The sequence below is a fragment of the Pteropus medius genome, unplaced genomic scaffold, assembly GCF_902729225.1.
Source record: "Pteropus medius unplaced genomic scaffold, Ma_sr-lr_union100, whole genome shotgun sequence".
NCBI lineage: Eukaryota > Metazoa > Chordata > Mammalia > Chiroptera > Pteropodidae > Pteropus > Pteropus medius.
The window spans coordinates 220,048-242,567 of record NW_024354867.1 but is presented as its reverse complement, the minus strand read 5'-3'; the positions used below and the strand labels follow the sequence as shown (position 1 = coordinate 242,567).

At 33.5% G+C, this 22,520-nt stretch overlaps 1 protein-coding gene across 1 annotated transcript in view; it reads left to right on the top strand.

The window, feature by feature from the left end:
- The window catches only part of CFAP47 (cilia and flagella associated protein 47), a gene marked incomplete at its 3' end in the record, with an annotated part of 348,750 nt that overhangs the window by 111,260 nt on the left and 214,970 nt on the right, over positions 1–22,520 (top strand). Inside the window, exons 22-25 of the mRNA XM_039855224.1 lie at positions 1,766–1,978; positions 12,455–12,555; positions 16,572–16,694; positions 18,093–18,318. Coding sequence (XP_039711158.1) covers positions 1,766–1,978; positions 12,455–12,555; positions 16,572–16,694; positions 18,093–18,318 — 663 coding nt within the window. The remainder of the gene's footprint in view (positions 1–1,765; positions 1,979–12,454; positions 12,556–16,571; positions 16,695–18,092; positions 18,319–22,520) is intronic.

Below are 22,520 nucleotides of genomic sequence, written 5' to 3'. Positions count from 1 at the left end.
TTGCAGTATATGTGTACATGAATATTCTAGAGTGAAGTGAATGAACTTCAGCTAATGAGACAACTGTATTAGGAATCTTAGAAACAAAATATTGAGAGAATTCTTTTAAAAAATCAAAGAAGACTACTTATGTCGATAATATTTATCTAAAACAACAAAAAGTAAAGCCAAATTCTTATTTATAAATCCACAGCTATCTATAGATACAAAGAGTAGCTAGTTGATACTTAAAATTATATAAATCATGAGGATTTATATGCTAATGTGAATTGCCTATAAGCATTATTTTCATTAACATTTAGATTTTGTACTCACCTCAGAGCTTCTCTAGTTCAATTCCTTATTTTACAGTTAAACATCCTGAGACAGAGAAAAAACAGGTTCCAAATGTGATGTAATGGTTGAAAACAAATGAAAATTATCCAAGTTGAAGAGCGTAGAACAACTTTTATTTTCTAACACTTGGCCTGAAAGATAAGATGAGTGCTTACTTAGGCCACAGAGCTTGGTCAAAATGCCATTTTGCGAGAAAGTGTAGTTCTTCAACTTTAACTTAACAACTTTGGGATTTGCTGTTCTTTCAAGACCTTATCTTATAAGTAGACACTAGCTTCTATTGCTTAAACAGGAAATAGAAGTGGCTTATATTATTTCGTACTAATCAGTATTTTTTATCAAGAAATATTGTCTAATATATGAATATCTTAATCTTTCAACTTTTGAATTAAAGTATAAAGATATCAATTTAAAACCTATCTCAAGTCAAAGATTGAGTTGCAAAATATGGTATAATGAAATGAACATGTGATGAAAGGGACTAGAGATGATGTAATGCAGTCTCTTCATTATATGTACAATAAAATCAACCCCATTAATTATTCATCCAATGACACTTAGCTGAATAGTGACAGGATTGGATTCGAACCTGATTTATAAATTACTTTTTCATGTTTTATCCAATGAACAATATCAGTTTAACTCATTCAAGTTGAGATCTTTCTTTACTTTTTCTAGTTAATTAGCTGAATAGTCTTCATTCTAATTAAAATACTAGAGAAATATAATTCTCATTTGATAACACTTATTTGTTTTAGGAGCCTACATATGTAATAAAATAATATGGTTAAATATTTATTGACCACTAAAAGTTATCAAGTATTAATTAGATTTAAAAGTGAATACTACATACTATGTATTTCAAAACTACAAACATTTTAGATTGGCTAAATAATTTATAGATATATAATGAAATATGTGAACATTAAGTGGAAATTTTTAGTAGTAACGATTGAAAAATATTCATGATATATGTATACAAGTGCTTAATAGTATCCAAATTTAAAAAGAAATTATGTGTGTATATGCATCTGTTAATATTATTTAGTCTACATGTGATGAAGCTTTAGCTATTAAAGTGGTGATTTTCGGTAAATTTTTGTCACTATATATTTAAGGACAGTACTATTTATCATGGCTGTAGTTTAGAACACATCATATTTAACCAGATGTTTTAACACTCTTTTTTAATCCTTAGAGGACAAAAGGAACTTTTAATCATCTTATATGGTCCTTTGTTAAATTAATATATTATCAATCATATTATGACCAGAAAATAAGAGATATGCAAGAATATCTTTAATAATTAGGTATATTATTGTAAATATTTATTGTTTTAATTAATGATCTTAAAAACAGGAAAACACATTTAAAGCTAATTATTTGCATATATTTTGAGCTACAATTTTTTTTTTTAAATTTTAAACAGAGATGCAATTTTAAATGTTGAGATTCCCCCAGCAAGACTTCTTGATATTGATGAGGCGGGTCACCCTCTTTCTGTGGAGTTTCCAAAAGGCAGAGCCATCATAGGCTCTCTCACCGGAGTCAACACTGAGCTCACCTGCTGCTTCAGCTTCAAATCATCTAAACCTGTGTCATTTTTCACACATGTTCTTTTCTATGATAACAGAGATAACCGGTAAGATATTTAAATGTAGATTCTTTTGTATCTGACCATGAAGAATAAAAAGTTTATGTTCTGTACTATTGTAAATGTTAAAGAAGAGACATCTAAAATAATAACTTTGGACATAAAGATTTTTTTTTAAAGTTCCAAATGCAGTGTTGCTCTCATGAGAAACAGCATAATCGTGGCCACCAGCACACTATTGGGAGCTAGGCTGCATGGGTTTGATTCCTGGCTCTGTCAACTTTGACAAAGATACATCATCTTCTGAGGCTGTCAGTTTCTTCGTCTGTAAAATGGGGATAACCGATCTCATATGTAATCATAAGAAATTCATTGAGTTAATATTTACTGAGTAATTTGATAGAAATTGGCACAAAGAAAATGTTAAATAAGTATTAAATGAAAATGAGAAACATCAGCATAACGAGTTTCCAAACAATATGACTTTGTTACATGTTGCCTTAACGGTCTCAGAGAAATTCACATACACCTTGGAAAAACCATGTTTTTGGATTTCTTACCTTTTAGGACCAGAAATTCCATTTTTACATTATACACTGAAATGATTTGACTAACCAAGTGACTAGAGGCTAATGTTTATTTAAAAAGTAGCATTAGAGTGAATCGTACACTGAAGACTACTGTCAGTATATTTACCCTATGTGATAACTTATTAATTTTTAGTAGAGTTTTTACTATATAATATACAGTATATTCATTCCTAGTCAGAGAATCGATTTATGCTAGGAATTAGAAGGGAGAGAAGCAGATGGTACTGGAATATTGCACCCAAAGTGAAGTGTGGCTGTATCCAGAACACGGTACATGGAGTTCTCCTGAACTCCAGCTTTCATGTCTCTTTCTTGCATACGTCGATGGATAAAATCTTCTAAGTTACACGTTTCAGACTCCCATTTTAATCTTGTGGTGCTAACAGTCCATCTTTTGTTGACATTAAAAAAAAAAATTAACGGCGTTGCTTTAGGCTCCTATCAAGCACTGAACTCCATGACCCTATCCTGGGAGGCAACTTCCGTTAGTGATGCCTAACTCCTTTTCTAGTTTCCCATAGTGCGGATGATCAGATCTTCCTTCTCTTAACTCTCCAAAGCTGTCTTCGCCTTTCTCTCTCTGGGCATTCCAACTCTAATCCCATTGAGATAAACGAAGTCTTCCAGCAAGAAATTCCTCAAGAGCTTTCCTTTCACCTCAGAATTTCCCTTTGGAATCAGTTAAACTCTTTCATTGCTTTTCATCTATTTGTATTTATTGTAGGCAATCCTTGTGTGTTGCAAGATTTAATAGAAAGTTGCCCGTCCTTGGTCGAGGTCAGTATAGTAGGGAAAGTAGATTTTAAACAAGTTTTAAAATGTAGTCTTTGGTGACAATAGAAGCGAATAGAAAATGCAACACAAAAGGAGTTACTAATAATGTTCTGGGTGGTGGGGGTATGAGGGATGGCTGTATTGGCTTCTGAGTAAAACCTCAAAGGGCAAATTACACTTGTCACTATTTGTCCTAAATTGAAGCCTTTTATTGCTTCTGGTTTGTCCATATTGAAGGGCACAGGTTCAATAAAAATTAAAACACGCCTTCATGCTTTGCTTTTTTTTTTTTTTTTACTTAGATCTAAGATTATTTCATACTCTGGCTTCCCTGGGGGAGCTAACATGTGTGGTTTTTAACTTAGTTTCCTTTTTTAGACCTTGTCATATTTGGGTTGGTTCACCTGGCCCAAGACTATAAATTATAGCCGCTGTTGTTGCTGCTAAGATATCTGCTGCCACTGATGATAGTCCCCTCTACACTCATGTTCCCTCAGCTCAGAGCTTGCACACCCTGCTTGTCTTCTTCTCAAATTCCCAGGAAATCTGGAGATGGAGGTTGTATAACTCTATGGGAGGGATGGTGATTTGGTTAGAGTATTACAAGTGGTAAAAACATACACTAGGTTTAGAGACTGAAGCAACCTCATGTTTGGAAGATACTTTTGGTATGTTTAGTTCGATGGTTACTGGCAAGGCGCAGCTGAGAGATGATGCTGAAAGGGCAGCAGTAGCAGATTTTGAGAGTCTTACATGCTCTGCTTTGGTATCCATGAGTAAGACATAGGAGGAACACCAGGATTGATTATGGAAGCCAAAACCTGGATAAATACAGGAAGCAGGTCAACAGCTATTAACACGAGTCAGGTCCAGGTCCTAGGCAAGATATGGAATCCAAGCAACAGCCTGGGAGGTGGATGTTTTCAGATCTTCATCTCTGTTTTACAGAAGAGATAAGTGTGGCCCATAGTGAGAGATTATGCACTTAGTCACCTTGTTTAATACCACTTAGGCGATGATATAGAATCATGTAGAAATTTTTATTGTAGGTATAGTTTTTTGAGAGTAATACTGTCATGTCATATATAAACTGCAAATAATAAGAAGAGATAGTATATTTTTCTCTTTTCCTGTTCCTTTGCATGTCTGTCTGCCAGTCTTTCACACATAGACACACACATACACAAACACACATTCATGAAGAGTCTGTGTTTGCCATATGGTAACCATAGTAATTAAAGTCTACCTGATAAAAACTGGGATATTATTTATTTTATTGATATATTAATTTATTGATGAGACAAAAACTCATAAGTTGTCTCCATGGTATTAGTATAAATAAGTGAATGTTTACAGTTTCAATGAAAGAGCCTGTGTTACAACTACCATCAGTAAACTCTATGGAAAAGGAATTTTACTTAAAAATAAGGTTATTGTATATGGGTACTTATAAGACATACAACTCTTTTAGGTATTTTAAATTAATAGTGTTTGCAAAAGGCTTCAAATCAATGTAATAAATTGAAACCCAGTATCAAAACAACTGCTAAAGCTCTTTTAATATTATACATTTAACATCAATAAAATTTCAAAGTGGAAAACATATTTCTTCTAAAAATTAAAATATTTTCTTTTCCTACAAAAAATTAAAGAAGCATGTGCTTATTATTGAAACAAAATATATCTTATTTTAGAAGTTTATGATTTTATGATGGATTTTTGTAGCTGTTTATAAAATCGTTTAAATGATATTAAGAGTGGTTTTTGAGAGAGTCAAGGAATGCAGTAGTAAAATAGAATTCAACTCATTGCTGTTTTACAAATCAACGTCTATTCGAGGTTAACTTATTACCTTGTTTCCTTATCAATTCAGCTTTTTTCTTCCTGACTTTCCTTATTTTTAGTTTTGGTATATGAAGTAACAATGTAGGGTCAGGAATTCAGTTGTCATGGGGGTGAGATTGCTTTGGATATGTTGAAGTCATTTATATTATATTTCAGACTTGATATTTGTTCATATATTTGAAAATGTATATTATCTGGGATTTCACACAGAGATCACATAGATTAAGAGGTGCCAGTATGTTGTAATTCCCTATTTTGCGTCGTGGTTTCCACTCTAGGTTGAAGAGGAGGGAGCATTATACCCTGAAGGAAATTGTCATTTTGAGAATGAAGGCTTGCCACTTGTTCTCGCTTTATAAGTTTACTGTCTGACTGGTATTTTACCTAGACCTTGCAAAGAATGAAAGTTATGGCTTTGGGTGATTAATTTCACAGAAATCTTAAGAATACCAAAGACAGCTTAATATTTTCCTATGATTAACCCCAAACATGGAGGGTTACCTTTTGTAGAATCAAGAGTTGATTTCAACTGAATGTTTCAGGTAACCAGGAAGTGTTGACCTGAGTTAGCCATGCCTCGTTGTTAAAACAGCTAACACAAATTGAGAATTCATAATTAAAAATATGGCATTTCAGAACTCTGAGGTCCTCCATACATTTTTTTCTATATACTTTTTAAAAACCCCATATTTAGCACATATTCATTATACTCAAAAGTGATTATAGCTTCCCTAGGTTTTTAGTACTCAAATTTAATTTGAATAACTTTAGAGCAAATGGGAAAAAAATCAGCTGTTTTATGATCGTTAACATGAGTAATTAAAAATTAAAATTTAAGCCAAACGAAAGAAATTTAAGTGACTTATTTATCAAATAAATATTGCGGGATGGGGGGAGATTGCTAACCAGATACCAGCTGCTTTCTCCTTTAGAGCTGTAGTTCTCGTGGCTGGACCCTAGAATCACCTGGGGAGTTTTAAAAAATACACATGCCTCAGTCCAACCCAGAGAGTATGATATAATTTATCTAGTGAATGACCTAGGCATTGCAAATTTAAAAAGCTCCTCACGTGATCTGAATGGGAACTCAGAGTTGAGAACCCTGTCTCTAGAACAGTAGTAATTAAACTTTACCCTGCATATGCCTCATCTAGAGCACTGGTTACAACGAATTCCAAACTGCTCCTCCAGAGTCCTGGTTTAGTAAGTCTTGGGTGGGACCTGCAAATTTGCAAGCCTAACAGGTTCCCATTTGATGCTAAGGTTGCTAGTCTGGGAACAGTGAGATTGTTTGAAAGGCAGAATTTCCGGTCCTAATCCAGATGTAAGAAATCAGCAGCATCTGTATTTTAAAACTATTCCTAGGTGATTCAGGTGCACAGTAAAGTTGGTGAAACATTGGACCCAAAAGGACTGAATAATGGAAAATGCCATCAAGAGGAATTAAACAGTAGAACACTGTTCAATATTTGACATAAAATGACATTAGCACTAGGAAAAGGTGTTGCCGTGAGAATTCTTAGACTGTATACCCACCTTTCTTTTAGAATAGGTTTGGCTTAGTTTGTTAAAACATTATCTACCGATCTGTTTAAGAGATCTACATTGTAAAGTATAATTCCAAATTTACAGCAAAGGAACTTGAAGTACTACTGTGTTTTTATCTTTTGGACACTCTCCCAGCTATAGAATAGAAGAACGTAGATATGAGATCATGTCCCATTATCTCCATCACACATCTTTATTTCCCTTTAACTTTTCAAGTTCTAGGATTTTTATTGCTATAACATGGTTAGTTTAGTAAGAAACTGAATAAAATTATTTTTAAGTTTTATTATGTCATGTGGTATATAATCCACCATGAATAGGAAGATTTTAGATTTAAAAAAAAAAATTATGAGTTTATTGAGCCAAACTGATGACATATGGCAGACAACAAGATCATAAATGCTCTTGATTTTCATGTTTTAATTCAAGTTAAGCCATACATTATGTTCTAAGCAAGAGGCCAATTAGAAGTGTACAGTAAGAATAGTACAGGAATGTTCGGTAGATGAGATTGAATTAAAATCAGAGCTGCCGATTAGCTGGCACACAGTGGTATATTCTTGCCATTGAATAAAACCTTGCAATATTTCTTTGCTAGTTGGTAACCAGCCATTGTTCTAAGTACTCATATCCAGTGCCTGACCTGCCTCTGGACGTTGAATCCACTCAAGACCTAATAACTAAAGGAGTAATGCCTGTTATAGCCAGAGTTGATAGGATCATGAACTATTTTATTTGAGGTGGGTCTCAGCCTGTAGATAGTTATGCTGTTGCCCAGAAATGCCTGGGGCACTCACCGGGGCAGTACTGCTTGTGGCAGAGTCCCCATAGACATTTCTCCTTTCAGAACCAATGTAGTGGCTGCATTGGTCCTTGTGGTTCTTGTTATGATTGCAAGATGCACCTCAGCAACAACGATCAGGGAACTTGGAAAAAAAAAAAGCCCAAAGTTTATTACTCATAGGCCCTGGAGGGTAAGTGGCAACCCTGGGGCCACCTGGGGCCAAATACTGAGGGTGCCAATAGACAGAGAGTGAGCAAGAATATGCAAGAGAGCCTGGGGTTCTGCCTTTATTGGAGTTGAGGGTGAAGCGCCTAGGATTTCACATGGTTACTCTTTATTGGTGAATTTAAAATATACAAGTGGAAATTAAAGTGAGAGAAAAGCAAGCAGATTTATTGTTTAAATCTGAGAATATACAGCTCTTAATTATATCATTTTTCCTATATACTGTAGCATTTTATCAACCTTGTTATGGATTCAATAACATTTTTGATGCATAATAAAACTCGTTATGCTTACTCTCATTAAAATAATAGGATGATCACTTAAATTGAAATATTTTTAAAGCATTCAACACAATCAAAAGGAAATGAGGCATAATGAAAGCTGATTCTAATAATTGTTTTACTCGTTGCATAATTCTGCATTTTGTAGGGTACGCCTGGAAACCTTAGATCTGTTTCTAGTATTTTGAAAACTATTTTTAGCATGCCTGTTCCAGACACTTTCCTGTTTTTGAAAGGGTGGGAACCTGCATTGCATAAGGGAGACTAGCAGAGAATGAATCAGACCCAGAGTCCAACCACATGGAGTGCTAATGCATTCATGTTTGCAATACAACCTTAGTAACTCTAGTGTAAGTTAAATCTCCTCTTTATGTGTTTTTCTGGGATATTTAGATGTTTAAAATAAATTTATAAAGTGAGTCAAGCACCTCTAAGGGACATTACCACATAGCTAGAAGCAACTTTTGAGGTATTCAAATTTTCCCTTGTGGATTAAGAAGAGCAGTTATTTAGGACTTGTTCATCTTTTGGAGACTCCAATCTTAGCACAGATTTGCTGACCGTTGACAGTGAGCCATCTAGAATTTTAGTATTGTGGCTACTGAAAGGCAAGCAATGGAAAATCTCAAGAGTATTTCAATAACCATCTAATAGATCATATTTTAGGCAGTGTTGGAATATTGCCTGGAAACATTATCTGTCGTGATTTTGTGGGTTGGGTTATACATAATACCATGTAATTTTCCACCTTTCTTGGTGTTGAATGTGTAGGTAGAATAGGCAGTGAGAGGTGAGTAGAATTCATAAGGGGCCATGCTTTTTTCTGATATAATCATCTGTTCCTTTTTCCTTCACCTAGCCTCATGGAAGGCTGTTTGTAATGAATGGTGCCTTCATTCTATGAAGAACATTATTTTCATAGTATACCTGTTAAACCAAATCACAGGATTATACGACAGTCTCAATTATAAAGTAGAATGTTTATTTATATTTAACCAAAACAGAATGCCAATGTATTATAATAAACTATAAACAGAAAAATATTCATAATTATGATTTGTTCAGCATTCACTTGTAGCAAAATGATGGTGTTTAAAATTTGTATAAAAATTGCAAAACTCAGAAATTTCCAAAGTAATATTTATCATGTCTTCTCAGGTTATTAAAGTCATAGTACATTTAACACCAGGTCACAGAAAGAAAAGGTAAACATAGATGATGTGGTTTCTCTCTTTTCCTCCTTTTTCTTCTCTTTACCCTCAATCTCTTTAAGCCAGTGATGGTTGGTTGGAGAGCCTCTGCCCTGCTTAGAGATTTTTCATTTTAGAGGAAGTTCCAGTGTCCTGCCCATTGTCTCTCCCTGAGTGGTTAAAAGCACTTGCCTGATTGCTGGTCCTCACGCTCCTAGAAGTTACATATCCATTCATTTGGCTGCCGCAATTCTTTCTGAAAACTTAATTTTAAACTTTGTTAGCAACTGTAATATTTTCCCATAGGAACACTGAATTAAAAATAAAATATATTGATATGTATTAATCAATGTTAATGATTTAAAATTGTAAAAATAGCCCCTAAAGAGAGATTTTGAGATTTAAAAAATGGCTTATATTAATTATAGGATTATTTCCAAATTGCTGGGCAGACTAAAAATGAGATCATTCTTGTAAAAAGGATTGATAAATATTTTAAATATTGTTAAGTGGACATATATTTCTATGCTTGATGAATATCTGTGGCTCTCTCGTGTCTAAAGAAGAATTCTCTGCCCTTACGTATTTCATCGATTTGTGCTGTAGTACAAATTGATGAAATACATTCATATGTGAAACATACTTCCATGGATATATGCACATTTAGATCAACCTAAAATCTTTTTTAAGGTCATTAAGTTGGTTAATGGCACACATTTGCTAGAATTATTAATGTTTATAAATAATAGTGTCTTGGTGGGCTGCAGGTAACATATATTGTGGGTTACTGCAGTACCTAGAACAAGCTATAACTTTACTCCTTTTCCCTCCAGTCAAGAAAGAATATTGAAAATCAAATAAGTGAGAATCACATTATCATCAGGAATCTTTTCAGACAGTTTTGATCTATTAAAAATAAATCAATCAAAATTATTTAACTTTATTACTGATTAACAAAATGACATTTGATGTCCTTACTGGTGGTAGAGAGATTCTTGTCTAGCCACATCGTGGATGATCTCGATTTTTATAAATATACATTACGGCACCAGATTAAGTCCCATCACTTGACCTAAGATAAAAGTACTAGCTGTAGTAAGCATTCAGTATTTAAATAAACATACCAGTTCACCCTTTTTGCGTGTAAAGTTACATGTGAATTATTTTACTAGCGATTATTGAATTGAGAAACATTGTGAATAGGCGTGGATAAGCCACTTTGAAAAGGTTGTTCAGGAATATTTTGTGTAATTCTCCTGAAGCAAATAGAGTCATCCAAAGTCATTCTATTATTTGTAAATCTTTATTTAAATACCAGTATATAGCAACAAGCACTTGTTTTTGATGGTGTTGGTGGTAGTAGTGGGTTTTACATGAAAAACATTTTCAATGAGCTGACCCAGATATTTTCTTCTCCTATTTCTCACTTTATTCAGTCCTATAAATAGAAATCTAGATTATTAATTGAAAGTAGTATTAGCTGTAAACTCTTCTTTAATCCTTCATAGCTACTGCCAGTTTTTGCAACGTGTAATTTTATAATTTTCTAGCTACCTTGCAAAGAAAGGTTTGGACAGATAAGCATATTAAGACTAAAGAAAAAACAAAACTAAAGAGACAAGCTTCCAAAAACTACACCCTGCAGCACTGCCCCTTCTTGCTCTGATCAACTCTGTAAATTGAAACTATGTTTAATAGGGCTGCTTTTAGAATGTAAGATCTGAATATAAATAGTAAAGATAGGAGGAGAACCTTAGTTAAGATGAGAAAGATATAAATAATATATTTCTCACGGTATTTGATATATTGTTGACAGACCATCACTGTACTTCATATTCTGTTGGAGAGTGATAATATACAGTAATTACCAGGCTGTTTATCACATAGATTTTATTATGAAACTTCAAAATTTCATCTCTACAGTGATGAGACATAAGAGTCTCAGTCTTCACTATTGTTGGGGAAATAATTAGAGATGTATATTTAGAGTATTAATTACTCATCAGCTAATGACCATAGAGATGAATGCTGAGACTTTTTATACTTCATTTAATGAATTATATGTGGTCACTATACCATTCAATACCAAAGTTATGGTTTGTAAAAATATAATTTTATTGGTTATTCTCTGCTATAGACATAAACATTCTTACTTGACTTTTTTTTTTTTCTAATTTAGATTTTTTGTTGGTTTTGCCTTCCATAGCATGTAGTAGCTTCATTTCTATTAGTGTGGAGAATGACCAAATAGGACTAAGGCAATAATGGCTGTTTGGATGTGGATAAAGGTATATAGTATGTGTGTATGTGTGTGTATGTACATGGCAGATTCAAAACTAAAATTATCTTGATATACTACTGCAATACAGAACTGAAACCAATAAGGCAATATGAAAGTGGTATAGATACTAAATATAATACTTCTATTAAAATCTGTTGTACAAGAATAGAGTTGTCACATAAGTTAGACAGGCCCAATATAATCTAAGAGTGTTTTGTGGTTGGTAAAAATAAGACAATTTCACAACGCTTTCATTAAGTAGAGTATGTAGGTTGTAGAAAGGAATAATACTCTCTACTGGTTGAATAACTTTTGCAGTATTGCTTTTAGTTCTTGGACACATTTAAAGGAGGACAAACACAAAACAAAAGGTCATCTAAAAAAATTAGATGGTATGTGAAATATTTGGAGACCTTGCAGCTGAAAGGACCCTTGATCTTTCTAAATGTTGGGAATCCGGAGAAGAGAAACCTTACAGAAGATATACTGCATTTAAATATTTAAAGGAATATAATGGGAATTGGATTGTAGATTTTGTTCCATGTTGCTCTGAAACAGAATGTCTGAAGTTACAGCTCTCTAGATATGAAATGGGTCATCTCTGAGTCATGAGTGTCACCCTAGTAGTGTCTCCTTACTAGTGTCATCTGAGACTAGATACCATTTGTCAGAGATGCTATAGAAGCAGGTGCATAAATTAACTCATAAATTAAGCTCCTTTAGCTCTAAAATTTCCTGAATCTGGTTTTGAACCTGCATAACTACAAGCTGTGTTCTAAAGCACATCTGACAGTGAAATTTACTATCTTTGTTAAAACTTTAAAAGAATATTGTTAAATTATTAAAATAGATACAGTTGGTGGTTAAAGAAAACAAAGTAGATAGAAAGAAAAATGATGAATAATTCATGCCTTGACCCTTAAAGGCATCCAGGATACTTAAAAAATATTGTATTTACTGCATCTGAAATTTTTATTTTATTGAAATGCAATGTTTTCACTTCCAGGTATTTACTTCCAGTTACTGGAACAGCAGAAAACTGCATGCTTACTACTTACCTATATATGGCAGTTCATCGTGATATGCAGGACATTATTGTAAGGAATGGTAAGTTTCATATGACAATTTTCTCTCTCACTCTCATTGTATATGTTCTCATTATTCAAGGCTGACATCTAGAAGTAAAGTGACCTTAAGGTTAACAGATGTTTGTTTGTTAAACTCCTGCCATTGCCAGGAGCCATGTTTAGTATTGAGAGTAGAATATGGCAGCATCTCTTAATTCTAAAAGTTGACAATCTAGTGAAAGGCACATAAATAAATTAATACAAACAATGGAATTAAGAGCTCTGTGCACGAGTGAATTGGAGTATTGGGAATGTGGGAGTAATGCAAAGTTTAATGCAGATGTTGGAGTTCTGGGATGACATTTGTGTAGAGCTTGACAAATGATGATCTTGAACAAGATAATTTGGGCAAAGGTGATATAGCAAAAGCATGGGGGTGTGATGGCAGACATAAGGCAAGCAGTGTAGGGACAGAACCACACCACTACACCCTTTATTCTGTTACAGTGGAAACCTTCTGTGGTTTTTGAGTATCAATGATTTAAAACGGGAGCAATTGTTGGGATGTGAGATGAATTAAAGTGGGAAGGAGAGTGGTCAGACCCACTGGGAGTTGCTATGCGATAAATGGTGGAGAAGCTAAGAACAGTAGAAGAGAAGCTACTGAGCAAGGAGAGATGTGGAATACAAGACATAAGAGGATGGTTGGTTGGTGGAGTAAATCTCAGAGGAGGAGAAAGGATGGGGAGCGGGAAAAATTTACACCTGTGTAGATTGTCAAAGCCTTACTTTTCAATGCTGAATTGGAGGTCTTTTCTGTGTTTTTAACGAATTTTCTCATATTCTCCACTTGCTTATTCAAATGTTTACTACACCTATAAAACCTATTCAGTCCCGTTCTGCCTCAGTCTCAGGGGATGAACTTTTCTCTGACTTCCAGAAGAAATAAAGACTATCAGGCAGGAACACTCTGAACTTCCAAATACCAAATGTGCATTGGAACCCATTCTCTCTCCCATCGCAAAACTGAGAGGCAAGACTCTCCCGACTAGGCCATTCTTTTATCTGAATTCCATTATCTAGGGACCTTGCTTAATCAACTGACCTGGCTTACTCTTGCCCTTCAGCTTCTGCCTCCGTCTTAGCTGCTTTTGGTTGAGGGAGCGTGTAGGATGACTACAGGGAGGACAGGCGACAATATTCTCTCAGTGGACTGGCTCATTCCCAAAAAGGAAAGAGGGTGAATTCAGGCCATGCATGCCTGATTTAGTCTTCTCAAACTTACCAATCAGATAAATCACTCAGTTTCTCAGGGAGACAGAGAAAAATAGCAAAGGCAACTAGGCTTTTAGGGTATCTTAGCTCTCTTTAACAGGAAGGAAATGTCAGGGCTGAGGAAGAAGCTTTCTTCCATTATACTGCTGTACTTTCACTACTCAGTGGCAGTTTATGCTGTTGGCTATTTTTTCTCCCTCCTACTTCCTCCTCCCTCTCTCCTCCCTTTCACCAAACTCTGTAGGCTTCCACATACCATACTGCCCTGGATCTCTTCTCACCTTTCTGACTGTTCCTTCTGAGTACATATATATTACAGTTTTTACACACATTCTCAAAATTTAAAAGATTTTTCTGACTAACCCCGGTGTTATTTTTTAATATTTGTCTAATATACTGGTTGGGATGGGGTAGAGATTTCAAATAACACACAATAGAAAGAGCAATGGATGAAAAGTCCAGAATCTAAATGGAAATTTTTTTTCGTTTTAACTTCACCATTTTGTCATATGATTTTATCTTTAATTTTCAGATCCTCAAACATCTGTTACTGAATAAAATGTATATGGTGGGGGAGTAGCAGTTGACTAACAATATCTGTTTAGTTAATAGTATCTTAAAAGGCTTTTATGAGGACTCATAGACTTTTAATACCTGGAAAGTATTATTATTATTATTATTTCATTATTATTGCTATTATAACTTATAAAATATTTTCATAATATCCTCCTCGTGAAAATCATGAGGAATTACTGTAAAAAATATTGCTATCTCTTTAAGAGAAAAAAAATGAATCAAGTCTTTGTGTTTATACAATGATTATCAAAATATGGTTTGAAAATAATGTATTCATTTGTGTAAAATATTGCTATAGAAAGACATCATGATTCTTAAATATTCTAAAATATCTTTAGAAATATGTATAATAATAACTTACAATATATATTTAGTGCTTTCTAAATATACGGTGCTCTGCTAAGTGCCTTATAATTATTTCATTTAGTCCTTCCAACAACTCTAAATTTGATACTCATTAATCTCACTTTACAGATTAAGAAACTAAGTCATAGAGAGGTTGAGAAATTTACCCCAGGGAATCCAGATTTGTGAGACTTCAGAGCATACACACTTAGTAGCTACTATGCTCTAGAGCAGCGGTCCCCAACCTTTTTGGCACCAGAGACTGGTGTGCCTATGAGAACCTAATGCCTGATGATCTGAGCTGGAGCTGAGGCAGTGATGCTAGCACTGGGGAGTGGCTGCAAATACAGACGAAGCTTCGCTTGCTCACCCACCGCTCACTCCCTGCTCTGTGGCCCAGTTCCTAATAGGCCACTGACTGGTACTAGTCTGTAGTCTGGGTTTTGGGGATCCTTCCTCTAGAGTATATTATGTTCAATAAAAGTGAAAGTTTAAAACATATTAAGTATATCCAAAAGTAAAGCAGTGCGATTTACTTGTTATAGTCAATATGCTAAATAAAAACTATTATATGAATTGCTAACTTATTTAAAAGGTAGAGACATGAGTTTGTACTCAACTAGGAAGTTTTTATAATTTGATGGTAAGTTGAAAAGATACTACCTAATGCATCCACAATTAATCATTCGCTTGTTGAATTTCCTAAGGGTCACTTCTATGAAATCTATAGTGGCATAGCATTCTGGAGCTATACACACCTACTGGCTAATGATTCTCTGGCAAATTCTGAATTTTTACTAAAAGAGTGGAAGAAACTTAGTATAAACCAGCTTATTAATATGTGTTATTGCTCATAAAGTTATCCTCACAACAAATTCATGAGCTCAGAACCTTTTGTTTCATTTTATGGATGAAACACATTTCAGAGAACTTATATAACATGGTTTCAGAGAACTTTTATAACATGGTTTAACAGCTCAGGTGTTGTGGTACCAAGCTTTCAAATTAGATCTTTCTAACTGTAAAGATCCTGCTTTTCTGACAGAATTACATTATGAATGTATGTATATGTATATATATACACACACATACACCCCTACTGGGTGGGTGGGTGGGTGGATTGATGGATGGATGAGTGAAGAGAGAGAGAGAAAGAGAGATAATAGATCAATAGATGATAGATAGATGATAGATCAATTGATTGATGATAGGTAGGTAGGTAGATAGGTAGATAGATAGATAGATAGATAGATAGATAGATAGGTAGATGATAGATAATCTGAACTTAGATCGCATCTACTGCTTTTTCTTGGTCAGCATTCCCTTGGTTGTATCAGATTACATGGTGGCAAACTCTAGTGTATATGCAGCAACTCAAACTGGAATAGAGATTGAAAGCTGTGCAAAACGGTGTCAGCTTGTAACCAGCCAGTGATTTCATTTCAGAAAAATAATGGGAGAAGTTACTTTTGTTAATGACACTCATTTTTTATTCGATTTTCAGCATCATATATATTAATTTCAAAAATTTTGGTGTAGAAACATGTAAAATGTTTTACATGTCTCTGTGTATGCTGAAGTTAATCATTGTTTATTCTCCAAAAACTTTGATATACATAAAAATTGCCTTATCAAATAAAGTTTATTTTATTTAGATAACCATATCACTCTAATTTTTTTTCTTATTTGACATTTTATTTTGTGTATAATAGATATTTAGGGTTTTTTCTTTTATTTTGTACTGTGTATATATACACATGTATATTTTATATATGAAATTATGACATTCAGGTTCTGTAATTTAATAGTGAATTTTCAAATGCTTGGTTGATCTACTATGATCCAATGTGTCATTTGCAGATAAGGATGACAGTCCTGTGAAGGCTACAGACAATGTTTCACTTCCCTCCCGAGAAGCTGAATTGCCTTCTCGTGCTCCTCCTAAATGTAAAGATGCTGAGTCTGCAAAGAAATTATTTGTTGGTATGTGGTAAATACATAGTATACTACTCAAGCCCGTTCCATAACACAGTCTGTTTAATAATATTTAATCAAAAACTTTGGCTTTTTCAGGTAGTAAGAAATCCATGAAATAAACCATGAGTTTGTCATTCGTTTTAAGTGTGTTACTGCTTTGGGAGCTCTCTCCAGTGATCTAGAGCAGCTGTTCCCAACCTTTTTGGCACCAGGCACCGGTGCTCCTATGAGAATCTAATGCCCGATGATCTGAGGTGGAGCTGAGGCGGTGATACTAGCACTGGGGAGCAGCTGCAAATACAGATAAAGCTTTGCTCGCTCACCACTCACCTTCTCCTGTGTGGCCCAGTTCCTAACAGGCCATGGACTGGTACTGGTACCGGTCTGCAGCCTGGGGGTTTGGGACTCCTGCTCTAGAGCAGAGAATCTCTAATGTTTTTGATTCAAAGTGCACTTAGTAGCTCAGTACTCGCCCCTAGGCCAAAAGATGTACTAAGCAGTTCTATTTAGTAAATGATTTGATCTAAAAACTTAACCGTAGTATTTCATGTGATAACCAACAGATACTGTAGTGATATATAATTCAAATGTTAAACATTTCTGCAGGGTCCCTGTGAATTTGCTGTGACATCCCAGGTATCCTCTGTCCACAGTTTGGGAACTGCCAAACTCGGGGTTTGTCTCCTAATTATCTAGCAGGGTCCAATGTTGCCTAACTTAGAGATGATAAACACAGATGAATGTATGAATTTGATATTATTATTTGCAGTTAGCTGTTCAGATATTCTCTTCTCTGAGTATTAGTATTGAAATATTTTCTTTTATTGAATGTTTTTTAACCAAATTAAATATTGTGAGGATTTTAAATGAGTTGTTTTTGTGCCCTTACATTGGGAGATATTTTTGAAAAAAAAAAAAGTGATGAAATCATTTTATAATTTTGAAAATTTCTCTAATTCAAAAATGTTTTGTTTTATTGAAGTGCTTCACTCAGGTAGGGAGTAATTTTGAATCTGAAGCCAATATTTCGTTTCTAGATAAGTTTTTCAGCTAAGATGTAATTCTAACAAGTAATGCTAAAGAATTGTTAAAATATTTTACATATATAATTGAAAATGAAAAGTTCCATTTTGGGGAATATTTTCACATACCATTATGGCAAGAAGATACTTTAACAGTTTTCTTTATTAAAATTAATATGTATTTAAAGTATTTCTGTTGTATATTTGAAAACAAATCTGATTTCTTTATTTTAAGATAATAGTAAATTGATTCAGAATTTCTTTTAGAGCATAGACTAATTTATAGAATAAGCTCTGTTTGTCTACCTATAAATAGCAGTGGCTGACAGAATATTTTACTCTATGGTCAAATAATGCTTTTTACAAAATATGTGAATTTTAGGAATGGAAATAATACCTGAAAAGTTGAATTCCAGCAAATGTAAAACGTCAAAGAAAAAAGGCGGTAGACTAATGGAAAAAGAGAAAAATCTGCATTTTTTTCCTGAAGAAGGAACAAAGGCATATGACTTCTTTCAGAAGGTTGTAAATGCAGCTGAGACCTGGTTCAGTCTCTTCGGCTGGCCGGAAGGACCCCATTTTCTTTCCATTCCAAAGACTATAAGAAGGTGACAGTTACATGTTTCTCTTGCTTTATATCATATAATAAAATATCTTTTTATTGGGGTTGTTTAAAGTGAAACACAGTGTTAATTAATTTATTCTAAATTGATAAATTATGAAGAAACTAATAAGAAAAGCAAAAAGATACAAGTATAAATTCTTTAGTATACATGTACTATTTTACTTCTTTTGAACATCCAGTGATTTTAGACAAGCACTGAAAAATCTCTGAACCTCAGTTTCCTCATTTGTTAAATACAAAGGGTAAACTATGGGTAGGAAAAGGCTTTTTAAATTTGAAAAATTGGAAACTCCACATTTCTCTATAAATGAAGTATCAGCCCTAGATCTAGAGTATAATCGGGTGAACAGGGAAGACACGATTTATTTGAAACTATCTCGTCTTTGACAGTACTTTTACCTCACTCTTTCATGTGTTGTTTTATTACTCAGCATGCCTGAAATAGTTAAACTGCATTGGTTATATCAAGCCATTTTAATTCTGTTTTTAATTAAAACAGGATGTTAGGCACCTTCCTTGTAACATTGCTGGCATAGTGGTTATGAGAGCATTTCTGCCTCCTTTGTCAGCACTGGAGTAACTTGCTGAAACCATAGGGGTGAATACTAATCTCTATCTAGAAGCACTATATTAGAATTAATTGCATCTATATTCAAGACTCAGCTAGGTTTTGTGACATCTATAGTTTTCCTATGTTAACTTTTTCAGTTTTTAAAATTAATCAGACAATATCAGCTTCATAGAATAAATTAGCTAATATTTCATCTTTTGTCTATGGTGAGCGAAAATTGATGTAGCAGGCACCTTGAAAATTTACCAGCTTGATCATAAAATTGTCTGACTCCAGGGAATTTTTAAGAGAAGTTATTCTGTTACAACTTTTCAGTTTTTTGCTTTGGTGTTTGTCCTACTGAAAATTTTACTTCTTTTGAGTAAATTTTAATGATTTCTTTTCATTTTAGTGGAAATCATTGACTAGGCATTTAAAATTCATTATTTAACAGTTGTGACTACTAATATTGTTTGTGTTTACAGTCTCTTCCTTTTTTATAATTTTAATCTTTTTTTATTATAAATATTAACAGTTTACTTTTATGTCTAATACAACAAATAAGTTCTTAGATTAATTTATTCATTTCTATGTTTTCTAAATCATTTAATGCTGATTTTTTTCTGTATAATTTATTTTTTCTTTAAACTTGAATTGTATACTTAATTTTTTTAGGTTTATAAATTTATATCTTTATTCCACATTGGATGCATCTCAGAATTTTTACCATTAAGTGTTTTCATTGTTTTTTTATAGTGCCTGTGATTTTAACTTTCATTTCTTATATTTTTACCATAATAATGATTGCTAATTTGTTGTATAATATGTTATTGCATTCATGCATTATTATTTACTTGCCTATTTACACTAATTATTGGGCAGTTACTTAAGTTATTTTTAAAAATATTTTATTAATGTAAATAATGCCGAGGTTGACTACATCTATTTATAAATGGTAGCAGACATTTCTGGGTGTTACATAAGAAGGTTCTCAGAGGTGCGATCACTGAATTAAATAACATAAGCTTTTTAAAATCTCTTATACTTTTAGGTGATTTTCTAGTAAATGTTTTATTTTATATTCTCACTAATGAGTTACATTGTTGGTCTGGTTCTGTCCTGACAAAATTGAGTGCTTTGCTATTTTGATGAATGAGAAACAGCTTAGGTCGCTGGATGCTGTCTGGGGGAAAGGCAGTTTTAGAAGAATATGGGGGCCTCTCTAGCCCTGGGAAGGAAGCTGCCTACAGCCAAACAACTTTGAATAAACATAAACTTTGTCAAGTGGCAATGTTATTCAGTGGCAGTTCTTTATTATTTGGAATCTTTGCATCATGGACTCCCCAGCTAAGAAAATACTTCCAAGGTCATATATTGTTGCCAATATTTGAACTCATTCCTCAGTGTCTCATATTTCTCCATCATTTGGAATCACTTAGTGTTTCTGGTAAGACTGATATCATATTTTGTGAATACTTGATAATTCTCTCAGGATTATCTTATGGTTCCCATTTCTCTGCTACTCTATTCTGTTATTTATTGAAATGAAATCTGAACATGGGGATATTTTATATCATTTCATCTACTTGACATTCAGTAGGCCCTTTCACTTAGAAAACTGATCTTTTAACTGTTCTTTTCTGCCTCCTTTTTGGCTATTTCTCTGTTTTCTGTTTTTTCTTCCTTAATCTCATTTGAGAATGATGATGGACCTGCATGACTGATCCTTTATATTACTCTCAGTTATGTTTTTTGTTTTTCATCTTTTTTCTACCTTTTGCTTTTATACTTGTAGATCTTTGCTTCCTCTTCCAGTCTTCTATAACAATTTTAAATTGGTTCTTATAATTTTATTTTCTAGGAACTTTGTGTTATTCTTTATTTCTTCTCTCCCTCCCAGTCTTTCCTCCTTATCTCCTCCCTATCTCTTCCCTCCCTCGTGCCCTCCCTTCTTTCTATCCTTCCTTCTGTCTTTCTTTCACAATAGCATCCTATTTTTGTGTTATTGATGCACACTTTCTCAAATATCTCTTTCATATATAGTATTTCTTTAAATCATTATGATTACTGTACTTCCTCCCTCTGTATCTGCTGACTGTACACTTATGGTCCTTTAGGAAAAGCTTCCTTTCCCTCTGTAACCTACTGCTACGTAGTACATCATTTTGATTTATTCCTTAATATCATTCCATCCATTCTCTGTTTTGTAGATGTTATTCAAAGTTTCTGGTATAATGGTGGTCCCACTTCATGTGGGAGGAGTAGGATTTCCAGTACAGATGAGTGTTGGTCCAAGCTTTCACTCCAACATGTACCTCCCCCAGCTGCCACACACCAAGAATACATCCAGGGATGTCAGTCAGAAAGGGTTCAATTTGTTCCAAAGCTAGGCATTACATTACAGAAGCTCTCATTTAGTATAAATATGTAGAATCTCACAGAAAATCAAATTAATCAGTGCATGTTCGCTCTACCGTTCATATTGAGCACATGCAAAATAAAAATATTTTCTCTATGCCTCTATTTTCTCTTTTGTAAAAAGGAGGTAATGATAATATTATAATTATCTCTCTTTTTATTTATTAGAGGAATTTTATGAATTTTGTATGTGAGTGTATTATTGGTTATATGTATTACATATATCTTCTCCATAACTTTAATGTAGTCTAATTTTGAATATTTATCTTGATGGATAATGCTTTTCTCTTGGAATTGACTTTTGTGTATGTTGTGAGATAAAGGTCAAGATATACTTTATTTTCCCCTGTTTCTTAAAATATGAATATCCAGTTGACTCGATACCACACTGCCTCCTTTTTCATGTTAGACATTCATATAGTTGTCAATCTGTGCAGTACTTTCTTTTGATTAGTTTGTATATTTTTTGCATCAATACCAAATTGTATTAAATTCTCTTACTTTATCATTCTTGATATTTGAGTATAAGTACTCAAAGTTTGTTGTTTTCCCATTCTTGATATTTAAGTATAAGTACTCAAAGTTTGTTGTTTTCCCATATTTTTAGCTGTTTATTCCATTTACATTTTATATAAATATTAGAATCACTTATAAATATCTCTCTCAAAAAACCTGCTCTTATATTTATTGTGAATAAATTTTGTCTATGATAAATTGAGAAAGAGCTGACATCTTTACAATATTTCCTTATCAAAATAAAAGAGCTTCCTTTATTTAGCTCATTTAAAGTTTATCTTAGTGATGATTTACAGTTTTCAATTAAGTCCTCCCACATAATTTGATAGATTTATCCCTGAGTATTTAATATGCTTTGAAGTTATGATAAACAGCATTTTTCTCTATTTTATTTTCCATTTTTCTATATGCTATATATGCTATGTGCTATATGCAATATATAAATAATATAATTTTCTATTTGCTACATATAAATAATATAAACAATGTTGATTATCTTAGGCTGACACTTTTTTCCCTTTTTAATCCTCACATCTTTTTCTTGACTTGTTACATCGGCTAGGATCTCCAGTTAAATATTGAATACTAGGTATCCTCCTCTTAATCTCAATCTTAGGGAGAATACCTTTCAACATTTATCATTACTTATGAGGTTCACTGTATGCTTTTCATAGAAACCCTTTACTAGTTTATGAAGTTTA